Below are 22,612 nucleotides of genomic sequence, written 5' to 3' on the forward strand. Positions count from 1 at the left end.
ATTGTCATTGTTGTATAGTAGTAAATAGTGCCTAACCTCTACTTAACCTCAATCATGGTGTACTTTAGTGTCTGAGCAATTAATTTAATTAGTAAGTATTTAAAATGTTCAATTGTTTGTTTGTTGAAAACCCAATGAATTTATAAATCCATTATTGTTGACAATATAGCCCAGCAAGATGACGTCAAGTTTGGTCCAGCAGTTTGTCCAGCGACTCAAGTCGCGTCACGAAGATGTTCGAAATAAAGCGGCTCGGGACTTGTGTCATTACGTCAAAACAGAGCTGCGGGAATCATCGCAAGAAGAGATCACAGCATTTATGGATGAATTTAACCATCATATTATTGAGATGGTAAATGGCTCAGATATGAACGAAAAAAAGGGAGGAATTCTGGCAATCGTTTGTTTGATTGGAGCCGATGTAGGAAACATCAACACACGGACCATCAGATTTGCTAATTACTTAAGAAGTCTGCTGCCTTCGACTGATGTCGGTGTCATGGAGCTGACCGCCAAGACTGTGGGAAAATTAGCCCTGGTATCCGGTACTTACACTGCTGAGTATGTTGAGTTTGAAGTTAAACGAGCGTTCGAGTGGCTGGGCGGTGACAGGAATGAGGGGAAAAGACACGCGGCTGTTCTGGTGCTTCGCGAGTTGGCTGTTTCGATGCCCACATATTTTTTCCAGCAGGTAACCCAGTTTTTTGACTTAATATTTAATGCGGTGAGAGATCAGAAGGCTGTAATACGCGAGGGAGCGGTCGAGGCATTACGTGCTGCTTTGGTAGTGACAGCGCAACGCGAAACAACAAAACAAATGCTGAAGTCCCAGTGGTACAAGCAGTGTTACGATGAAATAGTCGCTGGTTTCGAGGATGTTTACAGCAAAGAAAGAGGGTATAATCGCGATGATCGGATTCATGGATCTCTGCTGGTTCTCAATGAATTATTACGCTGCAGTAATATACAGTGGGAGAGAGATTACGAGGCTTTGATGGAAAGATTGAACTGCTCGAGTCAGCCGAGTGACAATGACATTCTTGCACTGATGCCTAGACTAAAGACAATTATTGTATCAAAGTGGTCAGGCTGTCCGTCTGGAGAAAACACTTCTAATCCACAGCATACACTTTACCCGCTGCATGAGTCAGCAGCTTGTCGGCAACTTATGCAAGAGCGGCTTGATGATTTTTACAATGACGTTATGAATCAGCGGCACTCGAAAAATCCTCATATTCAACATGCACTGATGACTCTTTTGCCGAGACTTGTGGCTTTTAATACTGACAAATTCAACAAAGAATACCGACGAGAAACTTTGAATTATTTATTGATGACACTGAGAGGAAGGGAGAAAGACCGTCACGCTGCGTTTATGACTATTGGATTAATAGCAGTCGCTATTGGGGATGCTATTAAAACTTACTTACCTAAAATAATGGAGGTAATTAAAATCAGCTTGCCAGCGAAGGAAACACCCAGCAAGAAAAGAAGCGCGCCGTTGGAACCCGCAGTATTTATCTGCATCACGTTACTGGGCTACGCTGTCAAATCGGCAATCAGCGCGGACATTAGAGACCTTTTAGACTCAATGCTGGCTACCGGACTGAGTCCCATACTCACTACGTCATTGCGTGAATTAGCACAAAACGTTCCGTCTCTTAAGCCAGATATTTCGCAAGGTTTGTTGCGAATGCTGTCTCAAGTGTTGATGCACAAGCCACTCCGGCATCCAGGAGCGCCTTGGACAGCGACCAGTCCCATAGTCACGCCGCTCAATGAACCGACAGACGTTCCTTCGACTGTGTTAGCTCTCCGTACACTTGGAACTTTCAACTTTGATGGTAATCCGCTGCTGCAATTTGTCCGCAGATGCGCGGATCATTTTCTTACTTCAGAACAACCGGAAGTGAGACTAGAAGCTGTCAGAACTTGTTCAAGACTTCTGAGACTTGCTTTGAATCAACCTGGACCTACAGTAACTAATACAGTGTCGTCCGTACTTGGAAAACTTCTAGTCGTTGGTATCACTGATACGGACCCAGACGTCAGGATTTCTGTCCTTGCGTCGCTTGACAATTCTTTTGACATTCACTTAGCTCAAGCGGAGAGTCTTTCTGCTTTATTTATCGCGATGAATGACGAGATGTTTGAAATTCGTGAGCTAGCGATCAGGACAATTGGTCGACTGAGCACAATGAACCCGGCGTATGTCATGCCGTCGCTTAGAAAAACTCTTATTCAGTTTCTTACAGAGTTGGAGCACTCGGGAATGGGCCGTAATAAAGAGCAAGCTGCCAGAATGTTAGATCATCTGGTCGTCAGCGCACCTAGACTGATACGACCGTACATGGAACCGATTCTCAAAGTCCTGGTGCCTAAATTAAAAGAGCCAGAACCAAATCCTGGCGTAGTACTGGCTATTCTCCGAGCAGTTGGTGATTTGGCAGAAGTAAATGGCGCAGAGATGCAGCAATGGATGCCAGAGTTGCTTTCAATTCTACTGGAAATGCTAGTCGACGCAAGTTCACCAGAAAAACGTGGAGTTGCTCTCTGGGTTCTTGGTCAGCTTGTCGGTAGCACTGGACACGTGGTGAAACCTTACATACAGTATCCATCACTTCTGGAGGTGCTGATTAATTTCTTAAAGACAGAACAGCAGCCAATAATCCGCCGAGAAACGATTCGGGTCCTGGGCTTACTGGGAGCTTTGGATCCTTACAAACATAAAATGAATCTTGGACAGATTGACAGTCAGCTGGACACTCTGACATCTATGGTGGATTCTAAAAGTGAACTTGAGAATAATCAAGATCTGACTACCAGCGAGATGCTGGTAAATATGTCGTCATCAAGCTTAGAAGAATTTTATCCAGCAATAGCTATCGCAACTCTGATGAGAATAATTCGCGACCCAACGTTAGCTCAACATCATACGATGGTCGTACAGGCAGTGACATTCATCTTCAAGAGCCTTGGTATCAAGTGTGTTCCTTACATATCACAAGTAATGCCAAGTTTCTTGAACGTCGTCCGCACAGCTGACGTAAACTTCCGTGAATATTTATTCCAACAGCTGTCTGTCCTCATCGCTATCGTAAAACAGCACATCAGAAATTACCTCGACGACACCTTCAACTTGATTAAAGAATTCTGGACAATAAACAGCCCTCTGCAGAGCACGCTGATCAACTTGGTACAAAACATTGCCATAGCTCTTGGCGCTGAGTTCAAAGTCTATTTACCTCAGCTGATGCCGCAGATCTTGCGAGTGCTGACTCACGATACCAGCAAAGATCGCTCCGTTACTGTCAAATTACTCGAAGCGCTTCAGTCATTTGGTAATAATTTGGATAATTATCTACATCTTGTACTGCCGCCAATTGTCAAACTGTTTCACGCATCGGACTGTACGATTACCGTCAACAAAGTTGCTCTCGAGACCGTCGATCAGTTGGCAGACACACTTGACTTTACAGATTTTGCTTCGAGAATCGTCCATCCATTGGTGAGGACACTGGACCAGTGTCCAGAGCTAAGAAATACTGCTATGGAGACTCTGTGCTCCTTGGTAATGCAGCTTGGAAAAAAATACCAGATATTTATTCCACTTGTCCAGAGAGTTATGACCAAACATAAGATCAGTAATTCGCAGTATGATGTCCTGGTGGATAAAATACTGACAGAAACGTCAGTACCCGACGGAGATGATTATTTACTTATGAGACATCGTCATCCGCGTAATAAAAATCGTGATCTTTCACTCGCGTCTTCAGACATAACGACAATTAAATATTTGCATGTATCAGCTTCGAATTTACAGAAGGCATGGACTGCAACTCGTCGAGTGTCTAAGGACGACTGGTTAGAGTGGCTGAGAAGTTTATCAATAGGTCTTTTGAAAGAATCACCGTCTCCAGCGTTGAGGTCATGTTGGGCGCTGGCTCAAACGTACTCCCAATTACCCCGTGATCTTTTTAACGCGGCTTTTGTGTCTTGTTGGACTGAACTCGACGACTCTTATCGCTCGGAGTTGATCCAGACACTCCAGCAAGCGCTGATGGTACCAGACATTCCGGAAATAACTCAGACGATTTTAAATCTTGCTGAATTTATGGACCATTGTGACAAAGGTCCTCTGCCTATTGATTATAAAATTTTAGGTGAACGTGCGATGAATTGTCGAGCATACGCTAAAGCTTTACATTACAAAGAAGATGAATTTCACAAGAGCAGAAATGGTGCTGTCTTTGAATCATTGATATCAATCAATAATAAACTGCAGCAAAAGGAAGCAGCAGAAGGTCTTTTGGAGTACGTAATGAATCAGAATAATCAACAGGACTTGAAAGTACAAGTTCGTTGGTACGAAAAACTCCACAATTGGGACAAGGCTTTGAATCTTTATCGGGAACGATTGGAGACCGATCCAACTGATGTGGAGTCAACGTTAGGAAAAATGCGTTGTCTAGAAGCTTTGGGAGAGTGGGGACAATTGCATGAAGAAGCGACACGTGAATGGTCAAGTCAAATTGACGAAACAAAACAACGAATGGCTCGAATGGCCGCTGCTGCTGCCTGGGGTCTAGGTCAGTGGGAGAGTATGGAAAAATATGTGTCTCTAGTACCGAAGGACACTCAGGACGGTGCATTTTATCGCGCTGTCCTGGCGATTCACAACGAAGAGTACAACGTAGCTCATCAGCTGATCGATGCCGCTCGGGATCTCCTTGACACCGAACTGACAGCGATGGCTGGTGAGAGTTATCAACGAGCTTACAATGCCATGGTCGAGGTACAAAAATTAGCAGAGCTTGAAGAAGTTATTCAGTTTAAATTGGTGCCCGAAAGAAGGACAACTATCAAGACCATGTGGTGGGAAAGACTTCAAGGAGGCCAAAGAATTGTCGAAGATTGGCAGAAAATAATTCAAGTTCATACATTGGTGGTGTCGCCTCAAGATGACATGTACACTTGGCTAAAATACGCGAGTCTTTGCCGTAAAAGCGGAAGTCTTATGCTCGATCACAAGACCCTGGTTATGCTACTGGGTCAGGATCCATCTCTGACTCCACATGACCCACTTCCTACTACTCATCCTCAAGTGACTTTCGCTTACTGCAAGCACATGTGGGTCGCCAATCAACGGGAGGAAGCTTACAAGCAGCTGCGTCTTTTCGTTGTCAATTCTCTCAAATCCAATGGCGGGTCTTCAAGTCAGTCAGAGGAAGAGCATCAGCCACATCAGCAAGAAGCGCACAGGCGGCTTCTTGCTCGCTGCTACTTAAAATTAGGCGAGTGGCTCGAGTCACTAGAAGGTATCAATGAGCATTCGATTCCCGCTGTATTGTCTTACTATGCCGCCGCAACTGAACACGATTCCTCCTGGTACAAAGCATGGCACGCTTTTGCCTACACGAACTTTGAATCTGTATTATTTTACAAACATCAGCAAGGAGAATCTGTACCAGAGATAAATGGAGTTGGACCAGCACGTGCTCAAACAATACCAAGTTCTCAGTACATCTCAAGCTTCACTGTACCAGCTGTCGAAGGTTTCTTTAAATCAATAAATCTATCCCACGGTAATTCTCTGCAAGACACTCTGAGATTATTGACTCTGTGGTTCGATTACGGCCAGTGGCCTGAAGTTTACGACGCCATCATCGAGGGAATTCGTATGATTGAAATAAACACTTGGCTGCAAGTTATTCCCCAGTTGATTGCGAGAATAGACACACCCCGAGCACTAGTGAGCCGATGTATTCATCACCTACTTATTGACATCGGTAAATCTCATCCTCAAGCTCTAGTTTATCCTCTGACAGTGGCCTCTAAGAGTGCAAGTCTCGCTCGTAAAACAGCTGCCAATAAAATTTTAAAAAATATGTGCGAGCACAGTCCGACGTTGGTGTCCCAGGCGATAATGATCAGTGACGAGTTGATCAGGGTCGCTATTATTTGGCACGAGTTGTGGCACGAAGGTCTTGAGGAAGCGAGCAGACTGTACTTTGGTGAGAAAAACGTCACGGGAATGTTCGAAACGCTGGAGCCGCTGCATACGATGCTGGAGAGAGGAGCGCAAACTCTCAAAGAGACTTCCTTTATTCAAGCATACGGACGCGATTTGATGGAAGCACAGGAATGGTGTCATCGGTACAAAGTATCCAACAATGTACGAGATTTGAACCAAGCTTGGGACCTGTACTATCATGTATTCAGAAGAATATCTCGACAGCTACCGCAGCTGACTAGTCTAGAGTTGCAGTATGTCAGTCCCAAGTTACTCCTCTGTCGAGATCTCGAGTTAGCCGTCCCAGGAAGTTACATTCCAGGTCAACCAGTGGTAAGAATAGCCAGTATTCATAGTTCAATGCAAGTTATTACCAGCAAACAACGGCCGCGAAAGCTCTGCATCAAAGGAAGTAACGGCAAAGATTACATGTTCCTTTTAAAAGGCCACGAAGATCTGAGACAAGATGAACGGGTCATGCAGCTCTTTGGACTAGTCAACACTCTGCTGCTTCATGACCCTGATACATTTAGACGAAACCTAACAATCCAAAGATACGCAGTGATACCTCTGTCAACCAACAGCGGTCTTATTGGCTGGGTGCCTCACTGCGACACACTCCATACTCTTATCCGCGACTACCGGGACAAGAAAAAAATTCTTCTTAACATCGAACACCGGATTATGCTACGAATGGCTCCTGACTATGACCATTTGATGCTGATGCAGAAGGTCGAAGTGTTTGAACACGCATTGGAGCACACACACGGCGATGATTTATCGCGGTTACTCTGGTTAAAATCACCTTCAAGTGAAGCCTGGTTTGATCGCCGTACCAACTACACACGTTCACTCGCAGTGATGTCAATGGTCGGTTACATTCTAGGTCTAGGAGATCGTCATCCGTCAAATCTGATGTTAGATCGTCTGAGTGGTAAAATTTTACACATTGATTTTGGCGATTGCTTTGAAGTTGCAATGACTCGCGAAAAGTTTCCTGAAAAAATTCCATTCAGGCTCACGAGGATGCTGATAAACGCAATGGAAGTCACCGGGATTGAAGGCACATACAGAAGAACCTGCGAATCAGTAATGTCTGTTCTCCACCGGAACAAAGACAGTCTGATGGCCGTGCTCGAAGCTTTTGTCTACGATCCTCTGCTCAACTGGAGACTGATTGACAACAATGCGACCAAGAGCAAGCGATCTGACACCCAGAGTATTAATACTAGCTGCAGTCAAGAGCACGGAGACATTCTGGACTCCATGAACTCAACTTTACCTAAAAAAGGTGGGCCTTTGAGTGGCGAGAGCGGCAACGCCGACGTCAACCAGCCCGAAGCTTTGAATAAAAAGGCTCTGGCCATCACCACTAGGGTACGGGACAAATTAACAGGACGTGATTTCTCACACGATGAAACTCTGAGTGTTCAACGGCAAGTTCAGCTGCTTATTCAACAGGCGACTAACAATGAAAATTTATGTCAATGCTACATCGGATGGTAAGTTTTGTATTTGAATTACAATTGTATTTAATAATACATGCGGCAATAAAGTCATTACTGTTATTTAATATTCATTAACGTTTCAGGTGTCCGTTCTGGTAAATTGATAATGATAATGTTTTATTATCAATAATACACTTGATGCTTGGTAACAAAAAAAAAATTATTACTATTATTAAAGCAACGTTAAATTTACTCATGCACTGCAGCGATAATTGCTTACAAAAAAAATTACCTCAATGCTGTAAATATAAATTTTTTTAAAAATGGGTAAGCCTTCTGTATATAAATTTATTTGTAATTGCATTAAAACAATTAACATTGTAAAGTAGTTAATCTGTAATATTAAAAAAAAATTAATAATTAAATAATTTTTATTTAATATCAAATAAAATTAAATGCTTAAATATTGGATTTTATATTTTTTTTTATAAAATATTTTATCATTAAATTATTATGGCATAAATATATTATGCGTGTGAATTGAAGTGGTCGTTAAAAATTATAAAATACCTGGGGAATTTGGTTTTTTCTTTTTAAGTTAAAAGAATACGTGTCTCAGGAAGATCCAAGTTTATTTTCCGATACAGTCGCGGTTTTTTAAAAATATCTCATTAAATATGCAGATTACAGGCAAAAGTAATAGGGACAATTTTGTAGGGAATTAAATTCTTGACAAAAAAGGTCATATTGATTTTTTTTACAAAATGTATATTTATGAAGATATTTTAAAAAAACTTTTTTAAATCTTGTCAATTGAAAATTGAAAGGATGACGAATGTTTGAAGTTACGTTTTTAACGACCACCCTGGTGTATATCATACACAAATATGTGTGTTGATTGATGTTAAATAATTAGTGGTGATTTAATTTATAAGTGGGACAAAAACGAGTATCAAGGACCGGCTTTAGTTAAATGAAACGCAAGTGGCAGTAAATCTTTTACTGAAGTCTCCACGACTTTGGTCATCGTCGGGTCTGTCAAATAAACTGGCATGTCACCGAACTCAGCTAGTGTTTGCCGACAAACGCCGCAAGGCGAAGTAATCAAATTATTAATCATCTTCGCGGCGACAGCTATTGCTTTGAATTTAACTCTTCCATCGGAGATGGCTTTTGAGATCGCTGTGCGTTCAGCACAAATGGATGCTGGGAACGATGAATTTTCTATGTTACATCCTCGTGTTATTGTTCCGTCGTCGCATTTTAATGCTGCTCCTACTTTGAAGTTGCTGTATGGTGAGTACGACATCTTCATGGCTTCGATACTCTCGCGTATTAATTCTTGGGCTTCGTTGTCTATAATATGATTAACAGTTTACTAGTATTATTATTATCAATTTTGCCAGGAATCAAGTTCAATACCCCGTATAAGAATCTAAGGAAAATAGACTTAGAAATTCCATACTCCAAGTCATTAATACAAAACGGTCCCAGAAATGGAATTTTTAAACGAGTGTGAATGTACCAGACATCAGACAAATTAAAAATTATAAATAAATAGAGTAAATAATTTTAAAAAATATATTTATTAATTTCAAAAATTTTTAAATGCGCATTTTTTAAAATTTTCTTTTATTAATTTTTTACTCCATTTATTAGTAATTTTAAATTTGTCTGATATCTGGTACATTGACATTCATATTTTAAAATTTAGTTAATGACTACCAAAAAAATGGTAAATTTTTTTTTTGAGTCTGAATGCATTCAAAAATTCAATTCGAGTAAAAATTAAGTCCAATTCCAAAAGAATATTATAAAATTTTTTTAATTACTTAAGTTTTTAATAAATAATTAAATTATTATCTAATTGTTAGGAAATAGATAAGAATAGATAACCTAGTAATAAATAGTTCAATTACTAATTGCTAGAAAATTAAAAAAAAATGGCGCGGCAATTTAAATTAATGACATATAAATGGTGAGTGTGTTGAAGAAATGACACGATGGCTTTAAAATAATTACATTATATAAATAAAAATTACCTAGACTATCGAACTCAATGAATTTTTCAGCCGTCATTTTTGTAAGCAGATAATTATTTTGTTAAAAAATAGAATACTGAATTTCTTTTGGCTTATTTTGAATGTTGAACTTGCGGTGACACTTGTGATGACGTTGCAGTTGCAGGAGACGAGTGGATTAGTTTTGTTGGGAAATGAATTGTGAAGATGTCAAGATGTCGATCTGGATGCGGTGCAAGTGAATGCAATACTGATACAAGTTGAAAGACTTATATACATGTTGTAAGTTAAAAGAGTTTATAAACCGCAGTGGGAAAGCTGCGCAGGTGTAAAGAGGATAAATTTTAATTAAAACTTGGGTGCCACATCAGCATAAGATTATAAGATTTATCAAAGGTATATAAATATATATAATAATGATAGATCTTGGATTATTATTTAATGATTTTGAGCTGATGACGTTGGAGAAGATTTTAAAAGACGAGACGTGGATTTGTGTGCAAGGATTGTAAATATTTTTAAGATAAATAATAAGCGGGAATTTTGAATTATTAATTAGAGATTTGAATGTATATATTTTGTTATTTTTTTTAATTATTAAAAATTTATTACCTCTGTACTTTTACAGTAAGATTTTATTCATATTTATTGTAAAATTCAAATATTTATTTTTACAAAAGCTAATTATCGATAGTCGGTTAAAAATGGCGCTGATGTTAAATTTTATTTATTACGGAAAAAAAAATTGGAATTTGATTGTTTGTAAATTTAATTATTTTATTTAAATAAATAATAAAATAAAGTTAACTTCAGGTTGTAATGGATTATAATTTATGAAAATATTTTTGACATTATGGAAATTATTGATGATTCAATTCAAAATAAATCAAGTAATTTATTTAAATTTTATTTTATTTATTTTTTATAAAAATTTATAAAAATATTTTACAGGTAAAGCTGCAGAATTTAAAAATCCAAACGTAAAAAAACCTAAAGATATAAAATTACAAGGTTAGAAATTTTTATTTATTCATTTATAAAACTAGCAAACTATTTTTAATGGACGGTAAATTTATTTAGAATTGGAGCAACGGCTTAAAGTAGCGGGAAAATCATGTTTTCAAATAAAAAATCGTCTGGATTATATGACGATGCTGTTTAAAAATTCTGGTCCATCTGAAATAGAAAGATCACTCAGAAAATCAAGTGATTCACTTTGCAGTGAGAAAAGTCGAGATTTTTGTCTGCCGGTCAGTGAAGAAGACAACTATCATGATGTTCAAAGTATGGGAGACAGTTATCAGCAAATTGGCAGTGAAATTTGTTCAGTTATTAGTGAAGAAAAAAGTTTATCCGCTAGACCATTTCGAGCCAAATCAGATGAGTATTTTTCAGCAAGCAAACAAGAATCCCAGGATGTTTTGACAGGAAGAGAAATAAATATTAAAATGATGGAAATTTTGCCTAAGGATGATTTCAATCCCATTGACATCAATGACAGAGAATTTGATTCTTTCAATGAAGATTTTTCTGACAGCACAGAAGAATCAGAAGAAGAAGAAGAAGAAGTTGAAAAAATTTTGCCGCCTATTCCCATGATAACTGAACGTAAAAAAAAGCCAGAGTTAAATTATAAAATAAGTGGAAGTCGTCTGGAGTATTCTCGTCGCAGTAAAATAAAGAAGAAAAATAATTCATGGCGAATATCGAATCGATTAAATTTTCTAGCGAAACCTAAGCATCAAATAAAACTTAATGACAGTCCGAGTCGGATTAAAATGAAGAAACGAAAGACCAGGATGAAAAAAGTTAAATCAAAAAGCGTCGAGTCGAGACGAGTGAGTGAGGTTCAAAAAGAAGCTTCTGAAGAAGACGAATGTCCAATAAATCATTATGAATCAGGTATACTTTTATTTATTTAAAGATTACGATAAATAATAAATAATAATCGTGTGAATTATTTTTATTTTTATAATTAAGTAAACGAACTGAAGGAAGATCCATCAATGCCATTAAATATTGAGCCAGCTGTAGAAAATGTCGAGATAATTGAGAAGTTAAATGAAAAATGGCCAGACGTTGTTGAAATTTATCACAATATTGCTGCGCAAAATATAAGTCCGTCTGCTGTGTCTAGTAAACAACATTTTAAATTAGATATTAAACAGAATTTTAATTCAAAGGATGATAAACATTTTGATGAAGCCATTGAAGAGTTTAAACCACACGAAATTGTTGAACAAAACAGTATCAGGCAAGAAGAATATCTTCGAGTGGACATCAAACAAAATGTCTTCAGTCACCAGCACACCCATACTAGGTTAATAAAAGAATTATCAATTGATTGTAAAATATTTTTATGGAAAATTAATAATAAATAGGAACCAAGAGACATTTAAGCATCCTGATAGTCGATCAACTCCGATGGATTCCTGGTGCTGCGAATCATTTTCAGTGAGACGGTATCAGCAACCGACAATTGCTTCCCAATTGAAGAAAGTCAACAGATGCTACTTCACGACGCGATTTGACATAAAAAATATTCCATTCGTCGTTGGAACTTCGGTCACTCGTAGTCATAATCTGGGATTAAATATTCAGCAAGTAAATCTCAGAGTTTATTTAAATCTCCGTCGCTCAGGTTCTTAAAAAATGTTAATGCAGGTTTGGAGTCTTATGAAAAATCGACAGCCGGAAATATTAAATGAAATTAGGCCAGTACTTATTCGCAAAGTCGGTCAGATATTCGGCTCGACAATGAATCCAGGGTCGATGCATGTCGAAAATTGTCATGGTAATGAAGGATCGATTATTTCTTCAAAGCAAACGTTCCGTCAGGAATCAGTTGAACATCCAGGCGGTAGAGTTTCATTGAAAAATAAACAATATGGAGATTCTATTGACGCTGCGCATTTTACCAAAAGCTCATTATTGAGACAACGAGAAGTAATATTTTAAAAAATAATTTTACTAGTTAATTGTCTGATAATTTATTTAAAATCATTTAGGAACAACTGAAAAAAAGTGATACTCTAATTTCAAAATGTAAAAGTTTTACCAACGACTCGGGAAATGTTCAAAAAGTTTTACTTCGACTGCAAGATCAGTTTGAAGAAATGAACAAGTAAGTTACGACTATTTACTGGAAGTTCACTAACAAAGTTACGTAATTTGAATTAATACTTATGTTTGCCGACAGAAAGTACGAAAAACTTGAAGGAAAAATAAAGAAACTAAACGACGAAAGTGTCAGAGAAGAATTGAGTAAACTCGAGTCAGAGCTGAATGATAAAGAAGAAGAAATTTATGCCGTAGCTGGTCTGTACACAGAAGTAAGGGCTCTGAAGCAACAAATTAAAATGATGCATCAAAAGAAAAGTCTTCTTTACATAACTACCGAAAGTGCTGGGAAGCTACTGAAAAATTCTTCAATGCTAAGCCGCTCGCGAACTTCATACCCGCTCGAATCTTTTCATCGTCAGCAGAGACCCAGGACATCTTGCAATACAAAACCTCCAACGTCTTCTCGGCTCGTGGGGCTCTTACGTCACATCCAGTCTGTCCAGCAGCAGCTAACGACTTAAATTAATGAGAGTTATATTTTTTAAAATAAATTTTTTTTAGTAAAAGAAAATTATAGATGTCAGCTTTTATTTTTTTTGCTGTTTTGATATACAATATACATAAATGTTTATTTTCATGTGTTGTTTATATACAAATATTTAAAACACATTTTTTTTTAAATAATTAATGATCAAAGTTTACGGGTTTGTTTTTTTTCGTATTATTATTATTTATAATAATTGTAGTGCAAATTTAAATTTGCATCATTTTATGTTTCTCAATTATTCTCTACAGGCAACAATTATTGTATAGGATTTTTTTTTAGACAATACAAGTCATTCGCGGTTTTTTTTAAGACTGATTACTTTATTTTATTTACCTAGTGTAATTTTAACGTACGTTAATCTGTTTCTCTTTACTAATTAATATACTAAAATCTATATACTATAATTTTAATATAAATTTAATTAATAATTCATTTTAATTGTTTTTTTTTCGATGAGGATCACTCAAGATATGTTGACAATTTACAACCAATTATTCATTTATAAAATTATATAATTATAAATATTTAAGATAATAATAAAACAATTAAAAAGTTTAAAGCAAATTGCAAATAGATAATAGAGCAGCTAAAAATATTTATATTTTTAATTTATTGTTTCTTTTAAATCAATAAATTAATTATAAATTTTTATTATAAATAAAAATCACAGCGTTTCAGCTAGTTTGTAAGTACTAAATAGTTTACATATTAATAAGCAATATTTTTATCAAATTTTTTCTTCCCAAAACTACACTACGAATTATTTTTTTTTCTCCAATTACAAAAGTGTTAGTAGAAAAACCAACAAAAATTTTAATTAACAAATTTATAAATTTATAATTAAATGGAAATAATAATTAATATTAAATAAATTTATATTTTCATCCGTTCATGACACAAAATATCTCTCATATCACAGACTAAAGATGCTTTGGTATTAAAAAAAAAAGAATTGTGAGAACGTAAAAGAAAAAAATATTTAATAATAATTTAAAAAAACAAACAAACAATAAATATATAATTTCATTGTCAAGTTTATATTTTTGAGCATTCATCAACGCACAAGCACTTTCATTCAATGAAATGTGCAGAAAATATCATCATCATTATTATTTATCGTTATATTTAATAATAATATTTATTACTATTAATATTATTTTGTTTTTAAAAAATTTTTTCTTTGAAAGCTCAATAGATTTATTAAGTATTTTTTTTTCTTTTTATTTTTTTTGTACGTGTTATTCAAGACGATAACAGTTGATAGGATTTCCACGTAATTATTATACAACGTTTGATATATCTTTCATAGATAGATATTTCTACGCAATACAAAATAATCCATCTTTATTATTTTTATTTTATTTTTTCTTCTCTATATTATTCTCGCTAACGCCGAGCATAATATATAACTATAAATATAGTAATATATATTTATGTTATTGTAATCGTTATTTACATATTTAAACTCCAAAAATAAACGAAAAAAAAATAAGTTTGCGACAAGAGTATATCCCATTTATAAATATCAAAGTGTAACAAATAACGTATACAAATAAATAAATCAATCAATATATATAGATATTTTTTTTTATTTAAATATATATATGACGTGGAAACGTTATTTTAAAATTTACGAAAATATTTTCCCGTTTTTTTTTTTTTTTTAAACTTTTTTAATTAATTTTCTTAACCGCAGAACTGATCTAAATTTAAGTCGTCTTTTAATACAAGTTTCTGTATAAAATATACCGGCCAACTTTAAATAAACATCAATAAATAAATAGAATGAAAGCTCAACTTGATCAATAATATCTATGTAAATTAACATATGACCTTTGAGGAATATTTTATCAGTAATAATAGTTTTGTGTCTGTGAGATCAAATAATAATAATAATAAACCGTCAACATGATGAATATTCTCATATATATATTATCGATATAAGAACGTTAAAAACTACGTCAAGCAGTTTTCGATAAAAGAGCATCAATAAGTCGCAATTTGGCTTTAGTTTGTTTGTAAGACTCGTAGATTGTAGTGACGTGAGGTCCGCGGTCTTCTCGTTGCATGCGTCGGCCGGCTCTGGCTTCAAATTGAGCTTCAAGTTCTTTCAAAGCTCGTCTGAGACACTTCTTTTCCTCCCTCATGACTCGCTGCTGGGCGATGAGATCTTCTTGGGGAAGAGCGTGGAGACTTTCGCCGGGACCACCTCGACTTCCTTCGCTGCTGCTGTGCTGGCTGTCGCTGTCGGTGGGCAGTGGATCGGGTGCGTCAATGCAGTCCAAGATTCCGCGATGAGACATGTCAGGTTCACTTGCTCGTCTGTCACCGTCACCGGCACTTCCAGGAAGTGATGATGATGTAAAGTCCATGGCTTCGTGCTCCAGAATCGTCGCTAGCTCTGAAATGCTGTCTTTGTTTTTGCTGGACCCAGCTCTTATCAGCAGTCTTTTTAACGCTCGGTAACGGTCGTACAGAGTCCGGACAACCGAGCGGTCTTCCTTGGAAACGGGTCTACCGAACGCACCTTCAATCTGTAGCAGAGCTTTCTGAACTGCTGTTTTTTCATCAAGCAACTGCTCGTAGGTCATTTCTTCCAAGCTATCCGGTCGTCCGTACTTGGATCTCTTTTCAGAAAGCTTCCTTTCCACGTCCTTTAACATATCCTCCATCAATATAGCCCGAGATTTCTCTGGGCTGTTGTTGTTGTTTATCTGAGTGGCATTATCAAGTGAATTGTTTCGATTAGCAGTCGCTCGTAGCAGCCCGATTGGATCCTCCTTGAGCATTTTGTGTTCTTTACGCAGTTTATTAAGCTCCGAACATAGTCTTTTGATATCACGATTGCTCATCTTGTCCGAATGGCTTGGACGATATCCAAAATTCTCTTCAAACTCGTCCTCGTATTTTTTTATTTTCTTCTTTAATCCGTTTATGTGCTTAGTCAGGGTCTTAAGACCGAGTTCTGTTGGTCCTGGAACACTTGGCGGGACGTCGTTTTCAGAGTAAAATCTACGCGGCAACAATAAAGAATTTCTCGGTGACAACATCGCTTCAACATTATTAGTATCACCCTCCTCCTCTTCCTCCTGATAATCAAAGACACGATAAAAATAAAATAAAATGATGACTCAGTAACAGAGATAAGTGTAATTTGAAATTTTACACTCACACTCCCACTCACACTCACACATCTACAGCAAGATTTTATCTAATACTTACGTCTGTCTGTCTACGCTGAAAGCCCCAATTCGTTGGCACAGGATTGTTCAAATCTTCGTTATCTAGTGAAAGCGGTCGGGCGGGCGATGGAGATCTGCTCGGTCCACTGCTCAGCATTTCAAGAAAACTCTGTCCAGTCCCTTCATTACGACGATTCGAATCCGATATATTTATATATAAATTTGACTCCGGCTCTTCGTTTTCATTTGCATTATTTTCCTGTTCACCAAAAAATTTATCAGTTTAAAGAACAAAATCCCACTAAACTAAATTACCTACAGAAATAAATGTACAACTCACCTTGCTGGAGTTGAGATCAATCTCCAGACCCTTGTGTGTTTTTTTATGTCTCATTACACGTCTCCCACGAGGGGCAATGCTTCTACTGAACCTCTCAGTACTGCGTACTCGCTCTACATCACACTCAAGTCGTTCAGCACTAAGCAGAATGTCACAAGGCGAGGGTAATGGTGACGGCTTTGTTGATACCGGGGAAACGTTAGTTCTCTCGTGCAGAGGCAACCCAGTACATCTCTGAAATAAAATTAATAACAGCACGTTAATTTCTTCAATCAAATTCTCACTATCCCGGCATACGCAACAGCATTAATTAAATTAAAATAATTATAATAAATTACCACTCCGTGTCCCATGTCTTGATCAGGATAAATAATATGCAAATGCTTGTCACTGTTGAAATCTTCGTGGCTACTGACCCTGCGGATTGACTCCACACCATTCGGTGGGCTTTCTAAAATTTGCTCTTCGCTGTTACTTCTAAAAAAAAAAAATTATAGTAATTAATTTACTAATTTATTTAATAGTTTATCAAATAAAGTCCCAGTACCTTATGAGTTTTCTTTCTTGGCAACAAGATTCGCGACGTTCTTTACGTTTACGCGGTTTCAGCGCGCAAAGCAAACCCGTACTGGTTGACGATGAGTTATTTTTCTCGTCCTTTGGTTTGTTACAGCAAACTTCGCAGTCGTTTGGTATCACTGGATAAGCTGACGAATCCCTAGTGCTGCAAATTTTACTCATTATTACACAACATCTATTTTTAAATCCCAATAATAATTATAATTACATATACTACACTTTATATATGTATAAAACGTATGTTTATATTACTGAAGTTATTTTCTAATCGATAATAAAAAAAAAAGTTTTTTATTTCATAATAATGTTTGCGTAGAAAAAAATTAATGTTGTTTAATCAAGTCGATTAGTCATAAGCTCGTGGTTTAAATTAAACTCATTGAGTTTAATTAAAAAAAAAATTCCGCGGTACATTTTTGTTTCTACGATAACATTCCGGAAACGCTAGTTAATGTAATTACTCGAATAAAATTAATAACAATAACAATAACAAACCCGTGTCAAATAGTGTCGCTTATCAATTATCAAGGACAAATATCAACCGCACAATTAATAAAAGGTCAAAATGTAAATGAAAAACGTAATGAATTCATTGACACTATTACAAATTATAAAACACTTACAATAATCGAAAAAAACACCAGCAGTACGTCACTGCAAGTGTAAAATATTCCACTGGTTGTAAAATTACATGACATTGTAATTGTAATTTTTTTTATATTTATTATTATTGTCATTATTTTATGGTAAAGAAACCGGCCGGCATTTCATGGAGTTATGCACGTTAGCGTAATTATATATTTCACCTCGACAATAAAACAGCAAACGAGGCGTAAAAAACGTAAATTATTATTTTATTAAATATAAATATATTATTTTAACAACTTACTTATTATTAACAATAAAAAATGTCATCAATTGATAAATAAATATCAATATAGCTGAGTCAGACTTCTATGACTTATTATGTGATCATAAAAAGTAACTTTCTTTTCCAATGGAACTCTACTGAAATATTTAATCTCACGGCGGTTCGATGATACATTTATTAATATGACTTTTCTTTTTTTAAAACCTCCGTCTGGCACTTAACTATTTTTTTCGGAGCGACTAAATTTTAAAAACTGACAGCGGCCGCTATCGCACTATCAGTGTAATTTAATACCAACAATCAATATATTTGTTTATAGAAAAAAATATGTTGTTTTAAAAATAAAGTTCTTGTACAGTAAACGTCAATAAAACGTAACAGTAAGACACAAGTAATGTGTGCATGTGTCTACTGGATAGGATTGAAGTGAAATGCGGCAGGCAGAGTACAAACTGCTTACTGGCTCTCCAGCGGTTAAACACGCGAGTCTATATCCGCGTTGGCTTAAAACAACCAAACCGCGGTCGCGATGCTACGGGTACAAGTAGTAGTAGTGTAATTTTGGTCCGGTGTTTCCTATCCTTCTCGCGCATTCTCGCGAGTTCGCGGTTCTCGCGATCTACGGGTATTTAACTGCCCGTACTAAGTATCGTCTCTCCTTCTCTCTCTGCCTCCACCTCTACTTGCTCCAATCCACACATAACATAACATAATATAATACTTATATGACAGACGGTGTAGATAAGTGTAGAGCATGTATGGAGTATGTGTTACATTATACCGCCTCGTCGAATAGTACGTTCACATGCTGATGCTAAAGCAAAAGCATCAACCGCAACATGCAAGAAATAGTATTGAGTCTTTTCTACGTGCCAGGGACGACGTTCGATACCACGACGACATCATACCATTATACCAGTTACAATGATGATGATGATCATCATCATGGATATTTCGTTACCCGATTATTGTTTTTTTCCGCCCATTTATATTTACGATCGATCGATCCATCTGTAGTTAACTTTTATCCGGCCAGCCGTTAAACTCAACTCTCTCTTCCATGTCATTCCTTTTTAAACTCAACGACTGAACTGACAATGTGTTTACATTGCTGGACGAATTAAATTACATGGCTATAAACTGTCTGATATTGGATATGAGGCTCCAGTAATCCGGTACCATTGCCAGGGAATCAATAATTATTGATTGATCATACAAACTAGCTGTTAAGTTAATTAAATATCTCGGTAGATTTAAAACTGGCTTGATGCTATTGTTGGTGTTGGTGTCAACATGCTGAGCCTAGACAATCGGCAGTGTATCCACGTAAATTACATGCCAGGGCCGTAACGTTTACTCAAGGATTGACCCTGATCAAGGTCCCATTATACAATGGATCTTAAATCACTAGACGCATTGTATTTTATCGTGATATGTCTTGTATATATACTTGATGGATTATTTATTAAATGATCGAGTGACACTGATAATTTATTTGCTGCTGTCTTTAACACTTGTTACTCTGATCATTTTATTATAAGGATGCATGCGCTAGACCGTAATATTATTTACTAAACCGGTTATATTTTATCTATTTTATTTTCCAACAGAGTGGAAACCTTTTGTAAATACACTGTAAGTGTCTATGGAATTTTTACATAAGAAAATGTTTTTTTTATAACCGGGATGTAGGAAAATTTTGCAAGGATCGTGATTTATATGGCCGACATACCCAAGGCGAGCGAGTGTTATTGTTAATTTCAAGGGTAAATAATTATAAAATAATGTCCAGTGGCTTTAATAATTTTTGTTTATATTTGTAAATAAAAATCAAGCCACGTGGTAATTTTATCGGTTTGACATTCAGACGAGAAAAATAGATTTTGGCACAAAAACATATTTCAGACACGTAACAATAATTTTTAAATTTTTTTGCGGTAAAAAAAAGATAAAAATAAATTTATTACGCTAGAAAATAATAAGTATTATTTAGGAGCTTGTCAATATTATTTAAATAAATCAGGAATGATAATATTTGTTTGGATTCTATAAATAAGTATAAGAGGAAAAAAAATATATAAATATATATAGAAAAGTAAATGAACAAGAAATCGAACTGGGCAAACAGCCAAAACAGGCTCGCTCTTTTGCGCACTGAGCCTCATATCCAACGGCGAAACTGCGCAATTTCTAGGTGAAATTTGAATAAGTTAGCGGAAATATTTTATATACTGACAGATGGAATAGTGGTAATATCTAATTATTCAATCGTGGTTACAGCTGTGCCAATACTTTTACATCTACAACAACGGCAACAGACTATCATCATCATCATCTTCAACGCAGACTTGGTACCTAACTGTTACCGGCGTCAATCTTTCTTACATCTCAGAGTATATTTAGGCTGATAACTCAGTGTATTAGACACAAAAATATTATGAAAAAAGTCTATACACGTCAGCAGCGAAATTACGTCAGCTTTTAAATTTCAAATTAGACGCAATAACAAAATTCCATGTAATTTTTTGGCTCGCGTTATTAGCAACGGACATGTATATTGAAATAATATAAATATTATTGTAAATAAATTAAAAATCGATTACAATCGTATACTCTGCAATTGGAATGTCGCGATAAGAAAGATCGATGACATTTTGAATGACATATCACATTACTTGCAATTGCGATGGAGAAATTCAAATGAAAACAAACAAAGCAAATGGAGTGGAGACACAGACACAAGACAGTAAATATAATTAGTTGAATAATTAACCAACCAGTCGGGAAATAGTTTTGAAGCCTCAGTAATTATGTCCCGCAGAAGAGTCGTGGCCGGTGGGACGTGGGGAAGCACGACAGGTGCGAATACGCCGCACACTCCAGAACTTCTGCCATGTCGGGCCTCATAACTGCTGAGATGGTGGGCGAGGTAGCCCAGAAGACGATAGTGCGAGGGTGGTAGGCATCGCAGAAGCTGTTGCGTTCTTTCGATCCATACTTCGCGGTGATGTTCATACTCTTCTGCAATAACAGAAAAAAAAAAGTAAAAATGCTTCATTATAAATGGATTGGGTCAATAGAAGAAGAAAAAGTATAAGAAGGAGATTGATGTAGGAATTATACAGTCAGCTTACGTGAGTGAACGTGTAAAAGTCTCGATACGAGTGAAGACGGAACAAGTGGTTGTGGTAACTCTTTCAGGTACTGTCTCAACAGTGTAGCTGCAGTTGAAGGACACGCAGCAGCTTCGAGATCCGCGTCCCCTTTCCTTTCGAATGTTGCTCTGAGCCGTTCAGTAAGTCGTGGACTCCCACCAGACAATCGAAACAACGTCGCACTATCAAACCCATGCTTCTCTATATAGTTGCAGAGCCGATGAACAACATAGGGCACTCCTGTGTCTAGATACGACTCCACCAGCTCCAACCGTGCTCCGAAAACTCGGTTACAATTACCATTTCCAACACGTCCCAGCAGTGATCCAGTCAGCGCACGTTTAACTCGTGCCAGTCTTGATTCCTCCTTAAATATTTATTTTTGTTAGTTAATTATTAATTCAGTGATAATTTTAATTTAGCCATCGCTCTTTTAATTAACAAATTTATTACTTAATATCACGGTTTATTCACGATTTGATTTAAATTATTCTAGTTGAACAACTTATAATTAATACCTCTGCTTTAGTTATTTATTCAGAAGATTCTCCCTAATTATACCAAGCTGACGAAAAATTTATCACATTATTTTTTAATCCGAACATTAATTTTATTTATTCAATTGGGCCGTCGATAAATTTTTTACTCTTTTTTTATTGAGTATCATAGATCAATAAATCGCAATGTAAATAAAAATTGGGCGAATGAAGAGTTGATTGGAGACTAATAGAGGTACGTTAACCTGAATCGAATCTCAATGACCGGATATTAGGTCACTGAAGTGATTTGCCAATTAATTATTTTATTTTTCGTTTACCTTATCGCTACGTCGCGGCTCTATTGAACATGACGGCAGAGTGCCTTGACAAAGAGGATGATGATGATGTCGATGCTGGTGATTATCCTCTTGGAGAGCTTCTTGCTGCGGACGTCTCATCCCAGTCCGTCTTCCTCGCGACCCACTGCCGCACTAATAAATTATAATTTAAAAATTTAAACTTAAATATATAAATATATCACAGACGTCAATTCTATTTTTTTAAACTTTCCAAGGTTAATTGTCTGCAGAAATAGACTAAATACTTACAATGCACTCTCTCGCAGCTCTCCACAGATTGAAGTATAGAAAATTCAGTCTCAGTGCCGTGTTGCCCCGACAAACGGCTTTAGGGACGAGCAACAAACTCGCCCGTCGTTTGAACAACAAACGGAAGCCCAGCTTCCAAGTATAATTACTATTGTTATTAATATTAATCTTATTATAATTATTATTATTTTATAAATAAAAATGTTAATAGTAACTAACGGCAATTAATTATCTATAGTTGATAATTAATAGTAACAACGATGTATCGATGAGTTGTTTCTTCAACAAGCGTGAGGATTTTCTTGC

At 36.4% G+C, this 22,612-nt stretch overlaps 4 protein-coding genes across 7 annotated transcripts; 2 read left to right on the plus strand and 2 right to left on the minus strand.

The window, feature by feature from the left end:
- Positions 1–8,219, plus strand: LOC103576490 (serine/threonine-protein kinase mTOR). Its single transcript, XM_008556709.2, has 3 exons — positions 1–91; positions 170–7,515; positions 7,605–8,219. The coding sequence occupies exons 2-3, from the start codon at positions 179–181 to the stop codon at positions 7,618–7,620; spliced, it is 7,353 nt and encodes a 2,450-aa protein (XP_008554931.1). The 5' UTR covers positions 1–91; positions 170–178; the 3' UTR covers positions 7,621–8,219.
- On the minus strand, positions 8,077–9,818 carry LOC103576486 (cytidine deaminase-like). The gene is made up of 2 exons (XM_008556706.3): positions 9,504–9,818; positions 8,077–8,817 (listed from the first exon to the last, which is right to left on the minus strand). Exons 1-2 carry the CDS (start codon positions 9,538–9,540, stop codon positions 8,414–8,416), a joined length of 441 nt encoding a protein of 146 aa, XP_008554928.1. The 5' UTR covers positions 9,541–9,818; the 3' UTR covers positions 8,077–8,413.
- Positions 9,693–14,735, plus strand: LOC103576488 (uncharacterized). Of its 4 annotated transcripts, none has more exons than XM_053737636.1 (8): positions 9,693–9,764; positions 10,434–10,493; positions 10,563–11,384; positions 11,463–11,802; positions 11,864–12,086; positions 12,147–12,428; positions 12,491–12,606; positions 12,682–14,735. In XM_053737636.1, exons 3-8 carry the CDS (start codon positions 10,628–10,630, stop codon positions 13,064–13,066), a joined length of 2,103 nt encoding a protein of 700 aa, XP_053593611.1. In that variant the 5' UTR covers positions 9,693–9,764; positions 10,434–10,493; positions 10,563–10,627; the 3' UTR covers positions 13,067–14,735. The 4 variants fall into 4 exon arrangements, with proteins under 4 accessions (XP_053593611.1, XP_008554929.1, XP_053593612.1 ...); XM_008556707.2 differs by lacking the exon at positions 9,693–9,764 and adding an exon at positions 9,790–9,878; XM_053737637.1 differs by lacking the exon at positions 9,693–9,764 and adding an exon at positions 9,886–9,990.
- Positions 14,730–22,467, minus strand: LOC103576485 (protein FAM13B). Its single transcript, XM_008556705.3, has 9 exons — positions 22,307–22,467; positions 22,037–22,189; positions 21,199–21,586; positions 20,842–21,085; positions 17,162–17,338; positions 16,953–17,091; positions 16,615–16,848; positions 16,315–16,533; positions 14,730–16,181 (listed from the first exon to the last, which is right to left on the minus strand). Exons 2-9 carry the CDS (start codon positions 22,154–22,156, stop codon positions 15,054–15,056), a joined length of 2,649 nt encoding a protein of 882 aa, XP_008554927.1. The 5' UTR covers positions 22,157–22,189; positions 22,307–22,467; the 3' UTR covers positions 14,730–15,053.
- Between the last annotated feature and the right edge of the window lie 145 nt (positions 22,468–22,612).

Source organism: Microplitis demolitor, chromosome 3 (assembly GCF_026212275.2).
Source record: "Microplitis demolitor isolate Queensland-Clemson2020A chromosome 3, iyMicDemo2.1a, whole genome shotgun sequence".
Classification (NCBI taxonomy): Eukaryota; Metazoa; Arthropoda; class Insecta; order Hymenoptera; family Braconidae; genus Microplitis; species Microplitis demolitor.